Consider the following 19,331-nt stretch of genomic DNA (forward strand, 5'->3'; position numbering starts at 1 on the left):
TGTTGATGTTTATTAATAGAGTACAAAAAATTAATATTTTTGGTATAATTAGTTTTTTTTTTTATAAAAATAAACTTAAATATTAAAAAAACTAAGAAAATTAAGTGGGTTTTTTTTGAAAAAAAAGTTCGTTTTTTATATAGCATCATGGATCTCTATGGAAAGAGGACGAAAAATCGTGAACAACGGTATATTCGGTTTTTTTTTCGATAAACAACTTGGCCTAAAAAAAATTTTAAATGAAAAAAAGGAAGTGAGTTTTGTTATAATCCGGTACATGTGCGTCCATTATAAAAATTTACAACCCTTTCTTTTGCCGTTGATCGCTTTAAATTCTGACGTTTTGGATTGGTTCCTTGGTTCCTTGATTAATAATGGTTCTCAGTTGAACTTTTCTATATATATATATATATATATATATATATATATATATATATATATATATATATATATATATATATATATATATATATATATATATATATAAACTCTAACTATGGTATAATAGTAACTTACTATATTTAATATAATTAATTCTGTAAACATTTCCCTATTATCTTGTAGTTCTCTTATTTATCAACTTTGGTTATTCACGCCCAATTTGTTTTCACGCAGATTTTTACACTCCATCCACCTTCTCTCCGGAAACAAAGCCACTGAACCTCCTGTCCGGCGACATAAGTCCTTCATCGGCGCCTCCCCTTCAACAATAGCATCCCTCAATTTCCTGCTTCCCATTGAGGCATGAACTTCTTAACCATCCCAACCCTACCCCTTTATCTTCCATTCTTCTTGCCTTCTACTATTCTAGACTAATCGTCTATTTACCGACGAGCTTCTTATCTTCACCGTCACAGCAACACAACGACGCAGACCCAGCCCCCATCTTTTTATTTTGTATAAGAAAAAGTGCAGCCTGCCCTTTCTGTGTTGCATCGTATCTCTCTTACCCATCTAAGGTTTACAACTCTCTTTACTTCACCAGTAAGTTGGAAGAATAACACGATTTATTTTTATTTGCACACAAGTTGTTGAATTTTAATATGAAAATTGTCAATTACCAATATTAAGTGTTTGTTGTGATTTGAGTTAATCGTGATCTATTCTTCCTTTCTAATGGATCTTGTTATTGTGTTTATTTCTTATTTCATGTGAGCTACTCGTTGACTGATAAATATGCCCCAGTGAGTCCTTGTTTCCACCTGTACTCAATTTTCTTTATATTAATTAATTCACTGACATTATTTTACATTAATTAATGATTCTAATTTCTTTAAGTTAAAGATGGAGGAGTGTCAGGAAACTACTAATACTAAGATCACAAAGTGACAGTGATAGATAACAGGTTAGGGTGGGTAACTCATTTCCTGGATTGAGTGGGAAAGCACTTCAAGGTTGATACCTTTATGCAACAGAGAAAGACGTGTATCTGGGCAATATATGCCAAGTGGAAGAGAACGAGAACCACACCAGTCTATAGCAGTTTTGGATGATTATGTTGAGGTACTGAAAGTACGACACCACATTTGGTCTCTATCCTAAGAAAAGTAACAGGTGCCTGCTTTCCATGACAATTTTTAACTAAATTAGTTTATGGAATAATTAGATCAAATTCATATCAATGTGTAACTGTAAGAGATAAATATGGTAATTTACTATCAAGCCAAAATTTGACAGCTAGAGTAAGCTTTTTAATTTGTGTATCTGAAGCAATTATGTCTAAGAAATGGAGAGAGTTATGAAAAATTTTGTTAATATTTACCGAGCAAGGAGTGGAGGTGAGATGGGTATGGTAACCCATGACACCTCCTCTCACGAACGACTTCGACTACATGTATCTTACCAACCATTTGATGAAATGCTCCAGAGAAATATCTTAAAGAATCCCCTTAAACTATCCTTATTTGATAAATGGAATTTTATTTAGCCCAAATCAGAATCACGCTTGATGAAATCCAAGTCTTATGCTGAAAAAATGAGGTAATTGTGTTTATTTGCCTCAAGAGCATTTTTGCTCAACTTTTTTTTATTCTTAATTAATTCTTGCCTATATCCATGGCTAGTAGCCCTAGCCCCTTTCATAAAATTGACATCCTTCTGCCAAAATATGTGTAGCTGAATCCTAGTATGTATTTTCATTAATATATCTATTCGGGATTAGAAATATTGAAGTGTGATTGATACTATGATTTGGTTTATTGGGAGGTATTACTGAATTAGGAGCTCCCAATGTATCTTCTTCGTGGAAAAAAAAAAGTGAACTCTACTAGACAGAAATTTCAAGCTTCTCAAAAGGCTCACAAATCAGGGAACCATGAAGGAACACTTGTTGTTACTTCTCATTCTAAAAAGATTCTGATAGCGAACAGAGGGAAAATTGCAGTACGAGTAATTTCAACAACTCATGAGATAGGGATCACATGAAATGTAGGTGTCTTGTCTAAATGTTGGTCCTTCTCAAGAAATAATTAACTTTTCATTTGGTGGATCGGCTGATGATCTTATTGTTGCAGGTTATACATCTCAGGTAATGATATAATATAGCATTTCTTTACCTTTTCATTATTTTCAAAGTTAATACAATGCTTACAGTTACAATGTCTTAGAATTCAGCTTAAGAGTGTAAAATAGTAAAAAAAAATGATCTAAGGCATTGCACTAAGGATACTTTATAAAAGAATTTTCCAGGTGTTTATATGGTACTTTGGAAAATCAGTGTAGAGTATCACTAATTATGCTAATAGTTTATTATTCTAAAGAAATTGCAAGTGCTTGCAAAGTGATAGGAGGCATGTTCTCATGTTTTTTATGTGTTTTAATTGAATTATTTGTGTGTTTAGGTTCAAACATGAAGAAGTAAAGAAAAAGGCATGGGAAAACCATCAAAAAGCAAAGGCAAATTCTTCAAGAATGATTATAGATTCCTCAGAAATTATATACATATTAATTCTCATGAAGTTGATGAACAGGAACCTTTTGTGATTTGGAATTCTGCCACATAAGTATTTGGATTCTTAAAGAATATTGTCAGATTCTTAAAGAATGTATTATATATTATAAATTTTTTTGTATATTCTTCAAAAATGATGAACAATTCTTGAAAAATATAATATAGAAGGTTATGTATATTCTTTAAAATGTTGTATATGTATTCTTGTTTTATTTTACTTATTCTTATTCTTAACCATTTTTTATTCGTATTCATTATTCTTGCAAAAATATGATATAAAGAATTCAAAGAATGCTCCTATTCTCACAACATATTTTGTTCTTTGAAAAAATTCTGATTTTTATTACTTTTTACATTATTCTCAAGAGAATGTCAACTTTAATATAAGAACTATTGTTATTTTGATGTCAACTTTAACATAAAAACTATTGTTATTTTGATGAAAACTGTTATTATTGAAAAATATATACAAGATTATTCTTTAACAACGTTATTATAAAAAAATCACTATAATATAGTCATATTCTTTAAGAATGAAAGAGCTATATACATGTCCATGGTTATATGATCTACAAACGTTTCAAAAAAATGGTTAAGTTAGTTGGATTTAAAAAAAAAAAAAGAATCGTAACTCCCAGCAACTTCCTTATTTTGGTGTAATAAAGTATTATTAATATGTGATGTATGACACAATAACTATGGTATACCACATCAATTTAGCCATTAATAATTTTAATCCAATTGTCAAAATCTTGTCATACAATCCCACAATAATTGTAATTCATATTTAATCGTAACCCTATATATATATATATATATATATATATATATATATATATATATATATATATATATATATATATATAGGCTTAGGTTATTTTGTTTTTACTAACTATTGTGTGCCAGAATGCACAGATCTGGACCACCGGATGAATAGAATCAACAGTTATGATCTGAGGGTCTATGATATTACAATAGGGTAGCATGTATCATATAATCACACAAATTTCAGCAAAATGGTATTTTGGTCGATTAACCTACTTTAAAAAAGGAAATTTTCAGATTTTAAGAGATCATTGATTCCCTTATTTTTAAAAAATCTGACAATTTTAAATTAATTCTAATTAAATTTTAATATTATTTTTAATAATAACCGACTTTATTCTGTCAGAATAACAAAAAGTCAACAATAAACTAGTAAATAAATTTGTTGTTTTATTCTGGCAGAATATTGTTTAATTCAAGATACTTTTTATATTAAACATGCTTAAATAATTATACAACATATTATTAAGAATAACATTTTCTAAAGAATACGAATTTTATTCTTTACGAATCACTATTTACATTCATCCGTAAAGAAAAAAACTATAACAAATATTACATTCATTCTAAAAAAATTATGACTAATAATGGTTTAAGGATTACATTTATTCTTAAAGATTAAAACTAAAAATGGTTAAAAAAGAAAAAAAACCGCAAAATCTAACAAAAACACTAATACATTCTGAAAAAATAACAATTTATAAATTCTGACAGAATACATTCTGCTAGAATACAATATTGTTCTCCATGTTTTCTTCATTTTCCACATTAATGGCAACATCTTCAAAACCTAAATTCACAAAGAAAACATAATCAACTTTCAAATATTAAAAATTTTAGTGCATTAAATAGAATAAAACAATAAATTCTGATAGAATGTGATATACATTCAAATAGAATATAACTATAATTTCTACAAACCAACATTAACAATCATCCCTAAACTTGTAATGTATATTATTCTGAAAGAATGTAATGTTTCATTATTTAGGATGTCATTCTATAAGAATCGAGACCAATAACAAGAATGGAAACCAACTCTATTCTGACAGAATTGGTTACGGTAATTCACTGCTTAAGTTGACAAGGAATTCAAGATTCTACTCTGACAAAATTAGAATTTGATATTCCATTCAAGAATGGAAACCAATTCTATTATAAACAAGAATGGAAACCAATTCTATTATAAAATTAGAATTCGATATTCCATTCTAGAATCGAGACCAATAACAAGAATGGAAACCAATTCTATTATAAACACGATTTGAGCAAATAAACAGGGTGATTCAATGATAATGAGAAGATTATAGAGATAGATTGTGTACCTTGACACAGATTTTCCAATCACTGTATGGCCTCTTGAACTTCTTGACCCTTTTCTTGACGATCTTCTTATCAAGCTTTGGAATCGCCATTGCTTACTATAAACAAGAGATAAAGAAATCAGGGTCAATTTTTTTCTTGTAGCTTTAAAGAAGCATCAATCAGCTTTAAATTCAGATAACAGAAGTAATAATACGAGAGCTCAAAAACATTAATCAAATCTACAACCGTATTAAGATCTAAAAGAAAATATTTTCATGTACTTCAACAAATTATCAAGCTCAAAATGCTATGGAATTATTCATTATGAACCAAATATACATACATATATCTCATTACAGTAACATATCTACAACATCGCGTCGCCGACTAAAACATCGATAAATAAATAAAAAATGATTGCGTACACTGGGTTAAAACAATTAAAACTTGTTGAAATTTAGATTCAATGAATCAACAGAGAACAAGTAATGAACGTATATCTTTTTCAGAAATGCTTCCAATATGTTACAAGATTTACAAACAGCAAGTAGAGATACAATATTTCGTTTACAGTTAGATGCAATAAGAGATAACGAAGGGTAAATGAGGAAAAGTGGACCTGATGGACTTCTTCAACAAAATAGCCTGGAAAGAAAGATCCCGATCCCGATGAAACGTGAACCTGACCGCCAACCTCCTCCGCCTGCAACTGTCGGCGCTTCTCGGGGTCTGCGAGTGAAATTGCGGCGGCGATTGCTGCGACTGAGCCGCCTCCGATGACTGCCAGTGTTGTTCCATCAAATGTGTCGGCTCCTAGTGCGGATACAGTTAGGTTTCTTCGATTGTTTAGTTTGTAGGATTTAGGATTAGGATTGGAGAATTGGGTGGTGGTGAAAGAGACATTGTGGGAGAAAAGGGCGGAGGAGACGAAGGGGAAAGATGATCTACAAAATGTAATTAATAGATAATTGATACTAAATCATCCCCTGTCTTCAAATCGAACCCCTTCCTCTTCAAGATTCGTGTTGAAGCTATCTCTAATCAAACATCCATCGGTGTTCAAACTGAAACGAAAATCTGGAAGATGAAGGCTGATTGAAATGGTTTAGATCAATGACAGCAGACGGAAATGATGGCAGTAAACGGAGGTGAAGAACTAGGTCAAATATATTTACTTTATTTCCATAATTGTCGGATTTCAATTAAATGATTTCCTTAATTAAAAGTACAAAAGGTCCAAAATACCCTTTATTGATTTATTTAATTATTTATTATTTCTTGAATTCTCATTGGTGCATTTAGGCACACAATATTTGTTGGAAACATTTGAACCTATCTCTCTCTCTCTCTCTCTCTCTCTCTCTATATATATATATATATATATATATATATATATATATATATATATATATATATAATGAGAGGGTTCAAAATAAGAAAAATTATGAAATTGAGAACGTGAGAACAAATCTGGATCACATATTTCAAATTTGTCGATAAAGAATCTTAGCCTACTAGGATGATGTAACATATAATATTCATATATAAATAAGTATATAATTATTCATATATGAATAAGTATGTGTCTTTTCACATGTGATTATTCATATACGAATATGACGGTTGGTGGTGAATATAGTGACGATGATAGGGGTAGTGATGGCAGTGGCAGTGGTGGTTGCGGTGGTGGGGGTGGTGGTGGAAGCGGTGGTGAAGATGGTTGTGTAGGGATGGCAAAGGTGGTGGTGGTTGTCGCAGTGGCGGTAGTGGTGCCGGTGGTGGCAGGGGTGTTAGTGACGATGACGGATATTCATATATGAATAATTATATACTTATTCATATATGAATAAGCTTGTGTCATTTCAAAAGTGATTATTCATATATTAATATGGCGGTTGGAGGCGGAGGTGGTGGCGGTGGCAGTGGTAGCAGTGACGGTGGTAGTGGGTGTATTGGTGGTGGTGGTTATAGTGGTAGGGGTAGTTCTGGCAGCAATGGCAGAGATGATGGTGGTAGGGATGTCAAAGGTGGTGGTGGTAGTAATGATGGTGCGGGTGTCAGTGTATGGCAGAGGTGTTGGTAACGATGACAGTGGTGATGACGATGGCTGAGGTGGTAGTGGTGGTTGGTGACGGAGATGGTGGCAGTCATGTGGCAGAGGTGGTGGTAGAGATAGTGGTGGATTCATATCTAACTATACTTACAATTATATTCACATTTGAAAATTACATCTCTGTCGTGTCGGTACACTGGAGCATTTTGTGGCGAAAAGAAATATGATGCTCAGATTAGTTCTCGCATTCTCGATTACATCATTGTTCTCATTTGAACCTAAGTTTATATATATATATATATATATATATATATATATATATATTGAAAAGGCAACTTTATAAAGAAGGCAAACCCCAGCCAGGAACTGGGGGCCATGAAACAACACAATTACATAGGATTAAAGCCTAGTCTAGGGGAAGATATCCACAAACTCCTATCTATCGCCACTTTAGCCAACCTATTCTCAGTCCAAATGAAAGATTCCTTTTGGATTTGGACAATAATGTCCTCCGCCTTCTTCGATTGATTCAAGAAAGTTGCCTTGTTTCTATTCCTCCATAACGCGATTAGAGTAGCAACCCCAACAGAGAGCAAAGCTTTTAAGTGTGCACTATTCCTCGCTTCACCCTCCATCCAACAAAGAATATCCTCCATAGAGCTACAGACTCGATTAGAAATATCCCACCACACCTGAATTCTATCCCACGCCTCTTTTGCCATATCGCATTCAATAAACACATGAATTAATGATTCCTCTTTGACATTGCAAACATCACAGTTAACAGAATGATGGTTAATACCCATTTTTCCCAATTTATCATTGACAGTAATTTTGTCATTGATTACTTTCCAAACAAATATATTGATTTTCTTAGGGATCCAATTATACCATATATTCTTTCCATTCCGAGTATGTTGCGCCGAATTCACCTTCCCACGAACCCAACTCACCAAAAATTTACCATTTGGATCACCCGAGCAACTCCACTTATCAACCTTATTTTCCAATTGAACCGTTGAAAGAGTGTCATTCAAACGATTCAATTCCTCCATACTTCTACCAGTACGCAACTCCCTCCTCGAGTCCTAAAGTCTCCCGTTTGAGTGTAACCTCTCCTCCACAGTGATTAGTTTATTATAATCTAGATTGAATAATCTAGGGAATTCTAGATTAAGAGGTTTGTCCCCTATCCACCAATCTAACCAGAAGAGAGTGCCTTTTTCGTCTCCAATTTTCCTCCTGATGAGCGTTCGAGGAGCAAGTCAATAATCATTCAGATTGGTCCATTCACGAACGATCCGTTTCTAAGTATGACCTGATTTAATATCATTTCCTACAGCCAAACAATATCTATCATCATGAATACTCTTGATTATCAATGTACATAACGCCCCTTGTTCAACTTTAAGACGCCAATACCACTTCGCTAATGATGCAACATTCAAGGATTCAAGCGAACCAATACCTAAACCACCAATATCTTTATCATAAAGGGCGTTATCCCATTTTACCCATGGAAATTTCGTATCAGAATGGTCGCCTCCCCAAAGGAAATCGTTTCTCAAACCTTCAAGGGTTTTCAAGACATTTTTAGGAGGTTAGTAGAAGGGACTTGGTGGAGTTGAGGCAATTCTTGAGGAAAGTACGGATAGATGTGGAAGGTAGTATGGGCCCATACTACTGAAAGCATAGGATCCGTACTTGAGTCAAGGAGAGCTGATATGAATCCACGGAACTTATAGTGTGTGTGATCCCTCAAGTTAAGATGATTATTCTGATGGCAAGTACGGAAAGATGCACGAAGGGGCATGCAGGGCGGGTAGTTCGGGTTACTTTAAGTGCAGCCGAACTGGTCATGTGAGCAAGGACTGTACTGCTACCACCACCACCACGACAATATCTGATCTGATTTACTTTCAGTGCAATCAGAGGGGCCACAAGAGGTCCCAGTGTCCGAGTTTAGCAGCAACAGGACAGGTGGCAGCACCCGCTCCTGTTACATTGAGGATTACCGGCGGCCGTCAGGGCCGGACAGAGGCACCTGTGGCGAAGAGTAGGGCCTTCCAGCTGACAGCAAAGGAGGCACGTGTAGCTCCCGATGTTGTGACGGGTATGTATCTTCTTCTTATCTCTTTATTCATATTGATTTATTGCTTATGTTTATTTGTTTCATTATAGGATCGTTCCTTGTGAACGGTATATCTACTCTGGTATTTTTTGATTCGGGGGCTACCCGATCTTTTGTATCGCTCGCGCTCAGCAAGCAATTTGTAGGGGCTCCACGAGAGCTAGACTGTCCACTTGATGTAGAGATAGCGGATAATAGGACCGTTCGGGTTGCGAGGGTTCATCGGGGATGTACACTGCAGTTGTTTGATGAGCAGTTTTCTGTGGATTTAGTCCCTATTCCCTTGCGAGGGAATAAGGTTATCGTGGGTACGGACTGGTTGAGCCCCAACGGGGCAGTGATTGACTGCAAGCAACATCTAGTGCGAGTTTGGACCCCAAGTGGGGAAGGGTTAGTGATTCAGGGCGAGAGGTCGCAGCAGTGGGAGGTTCTGATGTCTCCTGGTCGATCCGGACAAGGTAGAGGTCATGATGCAGTGGGAGGTTCCGAGGTCTCCATCCGAGATTCGGAGTTTTCTTGGTCTGGCGGGATACTATTGGAGATTCACCTAGGATTTCTCCAAGTTCGCTATCCCATTGACCCGACTGACCAAGAAGTCGGTGACATTCCGTTGGGGGACTGAGCAGCAGGCAGCTTTCGAGACTCTCAGACAGCAGTTGTGCGAGGCATCGATTATGACTTTGCCGGAGGGCGTCGACAATTTCGTGGTTTATTGTGACGCTTCGATCACGGGTATGGGTGCAGTGCTGATGCAGCGGGGACGCGTGATTGCATATGCATCAAGGCAGCTGAAGCCTCATGAAACGAACTATCCTACGCATGATCTGGAGCTGGGGGCTATATTTTCGCCCTTTGGCGAGACTGTCTCTATGGGGTTCGTTGTACCATTTACACAGACCACAAGAGCCTGGGGTATCTGATGGACTAGCCGAATCTGAACATGAGGCAGCGTCGGTGGTTAGATATGGTGAAGGAATACGATTATGAGATCCTTTATCACCCGGGGAAGGCCAATGTAGTGGCTGATGCACTCAGCCGCAAGGCGGTCGCGGCTCCAATTCGGGATATATGCCTGAGGATGACAGTGATTACTCCACTGTTGGAGCGGATTCGGGAGGCTCAGGTCGAGGGTATGAAGGAGGAACACCGGAAGTGTGAGCGGATTATAGGGCATGTGGCCTCCTTCGACTACGACAGTCGTGGGTTGTTGACCCTACATTGGAGGGTTTTGGTTCCTTACTGGGTCGCTGTACACCAGGTTCTGATGAAGGAGGCTCACAAGTCGAGATTCTCCATTCATCCCAGGGTGACGAAGATGTATTGGGATCTTCGCCTTGATTATTGGTGGCCCTGCATGAAGTGGGACATAGCTTGGTATGTAGAGAGATGCTTGACTTGCAGGAAAGTCAAGGCCGAGCACCAACGACCTCACGGAAAGATGCAGCCGTTAGAGATTTCTGTGTGGAAATGGGAAGACATCACTATGGATTTCATCACAAAGCTTCCCAGGACCGCACGTGGAGTGGATTCAATTTGGATCATTGTGGATCAGTTGACCAAGAGTGCTCATTTCATCCCGATCCAGGAGAGTATATCTACTGAGAAGCTAGCATATATCTACATACGCGAGGTGGTGGTACGTCATGGAGTGCCAGTTTCGGTTGTGTCAGACCGAGATGTTCGCTTCACTTCCAAATTTTGGAAGCAGTTCCATAACGATATGGGTACTCGTCTTCACTTCAGTATAGCTTTTCACCCTCAGACGGATGGGCAGAGTGAGAAGACGATTCAGACTCTGGAGGATATGCTATGCGCATGCGTGTTGGATTTTGGTGGGAGTTGGGATACGTATCTTCCGTTAGCGGAATTTTCATATAACAACAGTTATCACGCTAGCATAGATCGACCTCCCTTCGATATGCTCTACGGGAGGAAGTGTAGGACCCCGATCTGTTGGGGCGAGGTCGGTCAGAGAGTCATGGGGAGTACCGAGGTGGTACTCAAGACTACCGAGATGATCCAGCAGGTCCGGAGCAGGCTCCAGACTGCTCAGAGTCGGCAGAAAAGCTATGACGACAGAGTTTCAGGTAGGGGACATGGTTCTCCTAAAGGTATCACCTTGGAAAGGTTTCATCCGGTTCAGGAAGCGGGACAAGCTGGGCCCCAAGTACATCGGTCCAATCAGGGTTTTGGCCCGGGTGGGCCGGGTTGCTTATCGTTTTGATCTTCCAGCAAAGCTCAGTCAGATTCATAGCACATTTCATGTCGCTCAACTGCGGAAGTGCTTAGTGGATGATTCTGTAATTGTGCCCTTGGAGGATATTCAGGTGGATGACCGTCTGAATTATATTGAGAGACCGATAGCGATTCTCGATCGAAAGGAGAATACCTTGAGGAATAAATTTGTGGGGTTGGTTAAGGTATAGTGGCAGCACCGAAAGGGATCGGAATGGACATGGGAGCCCGATGAGGAAATGAGGGAGCATTACCCTGAGTTGTTCGAGGCGACGGAGTTCGAAGACGAAGTCTGATTCAAGTGGGGGAGAATTATAACGCTCAGTCTAGGTATTATTTATATTTTGGTCCCTTATATGTTGAATTATTGCTTTTAGACCTTGTAGTTAGCAAGTTTGAAGGAAGGAGGGATTGTTTCTGCCAATTCGGGATTTTGGAGGCAGAGCCCGAACACGGGGTGTTCCCCTGAGGAACGCGCTACGTTCACGTACAGAATTCAAACCCTAACTTTTAGGGTTTGGGACCTATATAAAGAACATTATGTCCCATACCTCAGCCTCCTTACCAGCCTCTTTAACTCAGAAACCCTAAAAACCCTAATCGTCTTCATCTTTGTGTGATCTTGATCTTGTGAAGTCCATTTTAGTAGCTTGGGGCCTTGGAAGAAGGAAGAGGAAGTTATTGAAGGAGAATTTGTGTAGCTTGAGATTAAGGATCTGAGTTATCATCATCATTTAGCACTCACTGGAGGTAAAAAGTTCAAAACTTGCTTCATGAATACTTAGATCTTTTGTAGTGGGTTTTTGGACCTTTTTGGTCCCAAGAATGAAGCTTTATTGTTCCAAATCCATTTCTAGGCTTAGGGTTGCCACCCTTGGTGCTATTTGAGTCATTAAGACAGAAAACTTACCAACTGGAGGGTCTTGATGAGCCCATGCATGAGATTAAGCCCCTTTTATGGAAGTTGATTGCTATTTCTTGAGATTGGGACTTTTGGGGGCATGCAAAGTCACCAAGTCTGTGACTTTATGATTCTAGAAGTCCTATATGGCTTACATCTACGTTTGGATAGCATGGCTTTAAGCATTAAGTCCTTAATAAGCCTTTTTGGAACCAACATGCGAACGCGCCGCGTAGGGTTACAGAACGCCCTATGTTCGGATTTGGTTCTGCGATCTGAGTCGGTGGCGAACGTCCAGCGCTCCACCAGGGAACATCGTGCGTTCGGGGCATCAGTGGGACTGCAGACCTTTTTGCCTTGGACTTGGTTTTGTGGTTTGGGCTTTCTGTGATTGGGGCATTTTCTTGGACTTTACTGCTATGGGCCTTAGTAGATCATCATTTGGGCTTTAATGGACTATGTCTTATTTTGGGCCTAGTGTTAGGCCCATTAGAGGGGTTGGGACCAATTTAGAAAATTGGGCCATTGATGGGTCGTTAGCGGGCTTGGGAAGTCTACCTAGTATTGGGCCTTTCATGTTATGGTTTTGGGCCTTAGGCATGGACCAAATTAGATCAGGGGTAAAATGGTCATTTTACCCTAAGAAGGATTATTGGTTTTTGACTAAGTGTTATTTTGGTAATGATAGCTCAGGGAGTCGTCGGGGCAGCCGTTAAAGATTCCTTACTGTGAGATTTTGCATTCAGCTTTGCGAGGTGAGTTTTCCTCCTGTATGAACGGGTCGAAGGCACTAATGTCGGCTCGTATATGTATGTTAGTATGTACTGGACTAGGGTCTGATGTCGGGCAGTGCCCGATGTAGGTTTATATGTTTCCGGATTTCGACCCGATGTCGGGCGGTGCCCAAGGAATGTTTGTATGCTTGATGTCTTCGTGATTCTTGCATGTGCTTGTATTGTATATTTCCGGATTACAGTCTGATGTCGGGCAATGTCCGAGGAATGTTTGTATGCTTCCGGATTTCGTTCTGATGTCGGGCGGGGCCCGAGGAATTTTTATATGTTTATGTTATGTGATTATTTTATGTGTATTTGTTGATATGTTTATATGTATACCGAGCTTTGTTCGATGTCGGGCGGGGCCCGATGCCGGAGTTCGGTCCGATGTCGGGCGGGGCCCGATGTCGGACATTGTCCGATGTCGGGTGGGGCCCACGATATGTTTATATGTGATTATGTTCTTATGTGTATGGTATGTGGTAGTTTGGGGAGACTCGCTAAGCTTCGTGCTTACAGTTTTCAGTTTTGGTTTCAGGTACTTCTGGTAGCAAAGGGAAGAGCTCCGGATGACTGCAGTGCACACACCATGATATTTAGCCTGGGATGTTTTACTCTGATATATTGACATGTGTTTTTGAAATGATGTTTTGAGATACTGTGACTAATATTTTGGATGAGATGATTTTGATAACTATGGTTTATTTATGATTTAAAAACAAAAATTTTGGTCATGATTTTTGGGATGTTTCACTTTTAGTCCCTTAATAACAAAACAACATATAACATGAACTAACTACTCAAACACCATAGCATAATAAAATGACCAAAATGCCCTTTTACCAGAAAATAACAACATAAAATAAAATAAAAGTATATCCAGCTACATATACAATATAATATAAACACTGATATTAATATAAACACTAAGATTGAAAGTCATTAATATATACTTAATAAACTATTATTGTCCATTATCAACCATGTATATATTTAAGAAAACTACAAAACCTACCGTACTCCACATACCAACGGCAAACCATGGTATACCTTTGTGGATCCTCATCTTCTTCATGTCCTACCGCAAATGCCCCTTTAACAGAATGAAGTGTCTCTTCACATTGGAATGTGATGTTATTCGTTGTAAGTATATGAACAACATCAAAAGTCTTCAACAAATCTCTGGCACTATCAACAACACCTATGTACTCCCCATGATCTGGAACTGCCCAGCCAAAATACGCATCAAGTAGTTGTAAACCTACACATTAAAAAAACTATCAATTAATCCAATGTAGCCGTTTCAACATAACAGTAAATATTATACAACACAACACTAAAAATTAACCCCAAACTATAAACATGTATTAATTAAATATATACAAAATTTAATGTACATATATACCATACATACCTTGATCACACTTAGGAGGCCCTCTTGAAATGTGGATCATTCCAAACAAATAAATTGTCTCAAAATGATCTTCATATGCTGCTTGTCTCATCAAATTCATTCCGACATCAAAATTGCCATTACATAAGCACTCTTCATGTTAACAGAATAACAATATCATTAACATCAATGACACTAAAATTTAATAAATGAAATCAAATTACATGAAATTACTGAAATTACACATACCGCTCCTTGTCTAAACATGGCTTCAATGTTATTATGCATTGCACATGTGCATATAAATAAATCAGCATTAAGATGTTTCGGAACCACCCCTTCAATCATGTGCAGGGATGTTGTTCTGAACACTGGAGGATCACCCCCCGCTGCATACATCTTTTTTGAACTTCAAAAATTGAAATATACAGTAAATAACTAATAAATCAAGTTATATTTCTTCAAATAAACATTCATTAGTTGATGTTTAGTGATAATTACCAAATTCTTGTAGAGATGATGTCTTTTACAGATTCTAACCCTAACATTACGATAATCCGACTCAAAATCTCTATTGGAAGATCATCCAACGAACTACAAGCTCTTGTATTCGACATTCTACTTACAAAATACACATTACATTAGTTGATTTCAATTTTTTTTTAAATTAGGCGTAATTGTGAAAAACGGTGTAACAAGGTAAGGAAAAAAAACCTTACTTTATGATGCTCTGGTCGTCGACTAAGTACCGACGTCAATATTATCAGGGAAAATTGATTTTTAGAGCGATTACCTATCGTCGATTTGGGGGTTTATATGTTCGTCTGTAGTTTTACTATCGGGAAGATTTGATACATTCTGAATGGTTGAAGCACTGAAACGACTGCATGACATCAGAACCATCATGGCGACTAAACGATGTGCAGTGCAAGAAGACCAAAGTTCCCTTGAAATCATTCCAAATATGTGATTAAGGGTAGTTGTGTCAAAACAAATTATTCAAACATTATAACCTTTTATGGGTCAAAGTGGAACTTTGACAATTTAAATGAAAAAGACGAAGTTAAATAAAAAGATTGAAGGAGGTAGGATTCGAACCTACGACTTCGGGAAAGATGAAAGACGCGTCATCCAGGTGAACTAAAGTAACTTATGTTTCTTAAAATTGAATAACTTTAATATTATGTTCATTAATGTGGCACCCCATGACCCATATGGCATCCATGGGTGTTACCATGACACTATAACTTGATCCATGACCCATATGTCATCCATGGGTATTACCATGACACTATAAGCATCCCATGACCCATATGTCATCCATGGGTGTTACCATCACACCCATGACCCATATGTCATCCATGGGTGTTACCATGACACTATAAGCAACTACCACATACCAATGACCCATATGTCATCCATGGGTATTATCATGACACTATAAGCAACTACCATATTGACCAATGACCCATATGTCATCCATAAGTATTACCATGACACTATAAGCAACTACCACATTGACCCATGACCCATATAAGCATCCCATGACCCATATGTCATCCATGGGTGCTACCATGATACTATAAGCAACTACCACATGACCCATGACTCATATGTCATCCATGGGTGTTACCATGACACTATAAGCAACTATAACTTGATCCATGACCCATATGTCATCCATGGGTATTACCATGACACTATAAGCAGCCCATGACCCATATGTCATCCATAGGTGTTACCATCACACCCATGACCCATATGTCATCTATGGGTGTTACCATGACACTATAAGAAACTACCACATGACCCATGACCCATATGTCATCCATGGGTATTACCATGAAACTATAAGCAACTACCATATTGACCAATGACCCATATGTTATCCATGAGTATTACCATGACACTATAAGCAACTACCATATTGACCCATGACCCATATAAGTATCATATGACCCATATGTCATCCATGGGTGTTACCATCACACTATAACCAACTACCACATGTCATCCATGGGTATTACCACATGACCCATATGTCATCCATGGGTCTTCTTTACTCCACCCTCTTCAAGCTCCAAATTCCTTCACAACCACTCATGGATGACATATGGACCTATGACCCAAATGTTACCCATGGGTATTACCATCACACCCATGACACATATGTTCGATTAGGTTTCTAAGACCATAACTATAATTGGTATATACTTGAATTGATAGTAGCACAGTCCTTTTGTGTTGTCTTCAAACCTGGCAATTGAATAAGATAACTTTTAGAGAGAGAAGAATGATTTATTAATTTATTACTTGGTTAATAAGTTAATTAGAAATCAAAATAAATTATTTGCTAATGTATTATGGAAATAATATATTAATTAGAAATCATATTGTTTAATTAATATTTAATCAGAAACTAATTTGGAATTAATTTTGGGATTAAAGGAATTAATTAAAACTGCAGGGACTAAAGGTGTCAATGTTCAATAGTTGAGCATTGGGCAATTCTAGAACCTTCCTATAATAGGGGGAACGAATTCTAGATGCTCTCATGGTTTCCTTGGGCTCTAAGGGTGCCTTGGATGCCTTAGGGAGGAAGTTAAGGGATTAGGGTTATCTTGGATACACATGCCAGCAAAAGTTGTTTTAATTACATTTTTTAATAACTACAAGGCGTAGGTGGTTGGTTCTTTTCAAGCAAAATGTTGCTAACAATTTTCAATCACGCATGATGATGAATCCGTCAACCCGACCCGTCCTGAATCCAGTAGTTAGACTCGTTTATTTTATCATCGCGTGTACCAAATACCAAACATTCGAAAAGTCAATTAATTTCCTATTGGTTTTTCCTAAACTAAAACTATATGTCACCTCCCCTAGGCCCTAGCTACTGCCAACACAATCTCCTGTTCCTTAAAAACAAGTCATGCTAGGTAGTAAGCTAGTAGAAGCAGTTGACAAAAGGGAAATATGTATGATCATATTTTTGGTAGAAGTTTTAGCAAGAATGAGCAGAAAAGATTAGGGAATTGTGCATTTGTTGTATGCATTTTTGTTGCATTCACTCTTTGTACTCTTTTTAGGCCCAGCTTCCATCTATCGATTTGTAAGTTCTTGTTCCAAAATATTATGCTGAAATTAAACAAGCATATATTTCAATCGTTAGCTTCTTCAATTTGCAGTGAACTTGGAGGTGTCGACACATAGCAATCTAGACATGGTCATTCTCAGTGCATCCCAAGTCCAACAGCAAGATGGAAAGATGATTATTGAGCCGTTGGGTGCATCACACGTCAATCAGACTAAAACCACCGAGCCATTAGTTAAAACAACACCAAGTAGAAACCATAGTTTCGATGATTCTCGTGAATTGCACAACACCATTGGTATATTGCTTTTCTTTACTAAGAAATCTACATGCGTGTTTGGCATTACTAGTCGGAATCTGTAGCTTGTATTTGTGCAAAATTGTTGGGCAAAAGTAGTTGTTAGCTTTTAAAGGTGTAAAATTACGTAAAAACCAAAAGTTTAAAGCTCCCAAAGCTCTACAAAAAATAATCCGGGAATAACTCACTAAACCATCCTAGTTTGTCTCAATTTATTTTTTATTGGCAGATTGCAATTTTTCGGAAGCATTTTCAGATTACTGCAAGATGAAAGGGATCATAAGAATTCATGGGCGTAGCTCAACCATTTTTACTAGCAATTCATTAGCAGCTGGAAATAAGTCATGGTTGATAAGACCCTACCCTAGAAAAGGAACGGATGCAATGAAATCCGTTCGGGAATGGACCATAAAACCAAGTCACGGGCCTGAGTGCAACAAAACTCACACCGATCCAACCATCCTTTTCTCCATGGCTGGTTTTTCTGGGAACCATTTCCATGCTTTTTCTGATATCATAATTCCACTGTTCACAAATTCACGGATTTTTAATCGAAAAGTCCATCTCCTTGCGACGAATTACAAAGGTTGGTGGATAACAAAATTCCAAGTATTACTCAACCAACTTTCGTATCATCAAGTTGTCGATATTGACAATGATGATCAAGTCCATTGCTTCCAAGACGTTGTCATTGGACTCAGATCACATAAAGAGCTAGGCATAGACACATCAAGGTCTCTCAACGGGTACTCCATTAAAGACTTCCGTGACTTCTTGAGGTCTGCTTACTCTTTGGAAAGACAAGTAGCCATAAAGCTAAACTCCAATGATCATATTCATAATAGAAGGCCTCGTTTGATGATAATATCAAGAAAAGCTACCAGAAGACTAACAAACGAAGCATGTATTGTGAAAATGGCTCAAAAGCTAGGTTACCAAGTAGTGTTGGCCAATGTAACTCTTACTACTAATCTTTCAAGCTTTGCTCCAATTGTGAACTCTTGTGATGTTTTGTTGGGAGTTCATGGAGCAGGACTAACAAACATGGTGTTCCTGCCTGACAATGCGGTGGTGGTGCAAGTGGTGCCACTTGGTGGGATCGAGGGGTTTGTGAAAACGGACTTTGGGGACCCAAGCTGAGGTATCTAAAGTATAGTATAGGAGTGAAAGAGAGCTCCTTGGCAAGACGATACGCGGCTGATGATGTCGTTTTAAGAGATCCAATGGTGATACACAGTCAAGGGTGGGATGCAATTAGGACTACTTATCTGGTTCAACAGAATGTAAAGCTTGATGTTCGAATGTTTAGATCCACTTTGCTAAAAGCTTTGGAGCTTTTACACAACTAACACCATGCATCTTCTTATTTGGTT

At 37.7% G+C, this 19,331-nt stretch overlaps 1 protein-coding gene, 1 long non-coding RNA gene and 1 pseudogene across 3 annotated transcripts; 2 read left to right on the forward strand and 1 right to left on the reverse strand.

Annotated features, from left to right (window-relative positions):
* The first annotated feature begins 532 nt into the window (after positions 1-532).
* Positions 533-3,167, forward strand: LOC145133772 (uncharacterized). 2 transcript variants are annotated; one of them, XR_013718747.1, is made up of 3 exons: positions 567-1,184; positions 1,279-2,527; positions 2,841-3,167. It is a non-coding gene; the product is annotated as an uncharacterized LOC145133772 (long non-coding RNA). The 2 variants fall into 2 exon arrangements; XR_013718746.1 differs by having other exon boundaries at positions 533-2,527.
* A 4,355-nt stretch (positions 3,168-7,522) lies between these two features.
* On the reverse strand, positions 7,523-8,188 carry LOC145129145 (uncharacterized). Its single transcript, XM_079063881.1, has one exon. The coding sequence runs from the start codon at positions 8,186-8,188 to the stop codon at positions 7,523-7,525; it is 666 nt and encodes a 221-aa protein (XP_078920007.1).
* A 9,354-nt stretch (positions 8,189-17,542) lies between these two features.
* On the forward strand, positions 17,543-19,307 carry LOC145129158 (alpha-1,3-arabinosyltransferase XAT3 pseudogene; annotated as a pseudogene).
* The last annotated feature ends 24 nt before the right edge of the window (positions 19,308-19,331 follow it).

This window comes from Lactuca virosa, chromosome 8 (assembly GCF_052849685.1).
Source record: "Lactuca virosa cultivar CGN04683 chromosome 8, Lactuca_virosa_CGN04683_v6, whole genome shotgun sequence".
NCBI classification, from domain to species: domain Eukaryota; kingdom Viridiplantae; phylum Streptophyta; class Magnoliopsida; order Asterales; family Asteraceae; genus Lactuca; species Lactuca virosa.

What these genes read in the sequence shown, in the direction of transcription:
- LOC145129145 (XM_079063881.1), bottom strand. Translation starts at nt 8,188, where the DNA reads ATGGAGGAATTGAATCGTTTGAATGACACTCTTTCAACGGTTCAATTG.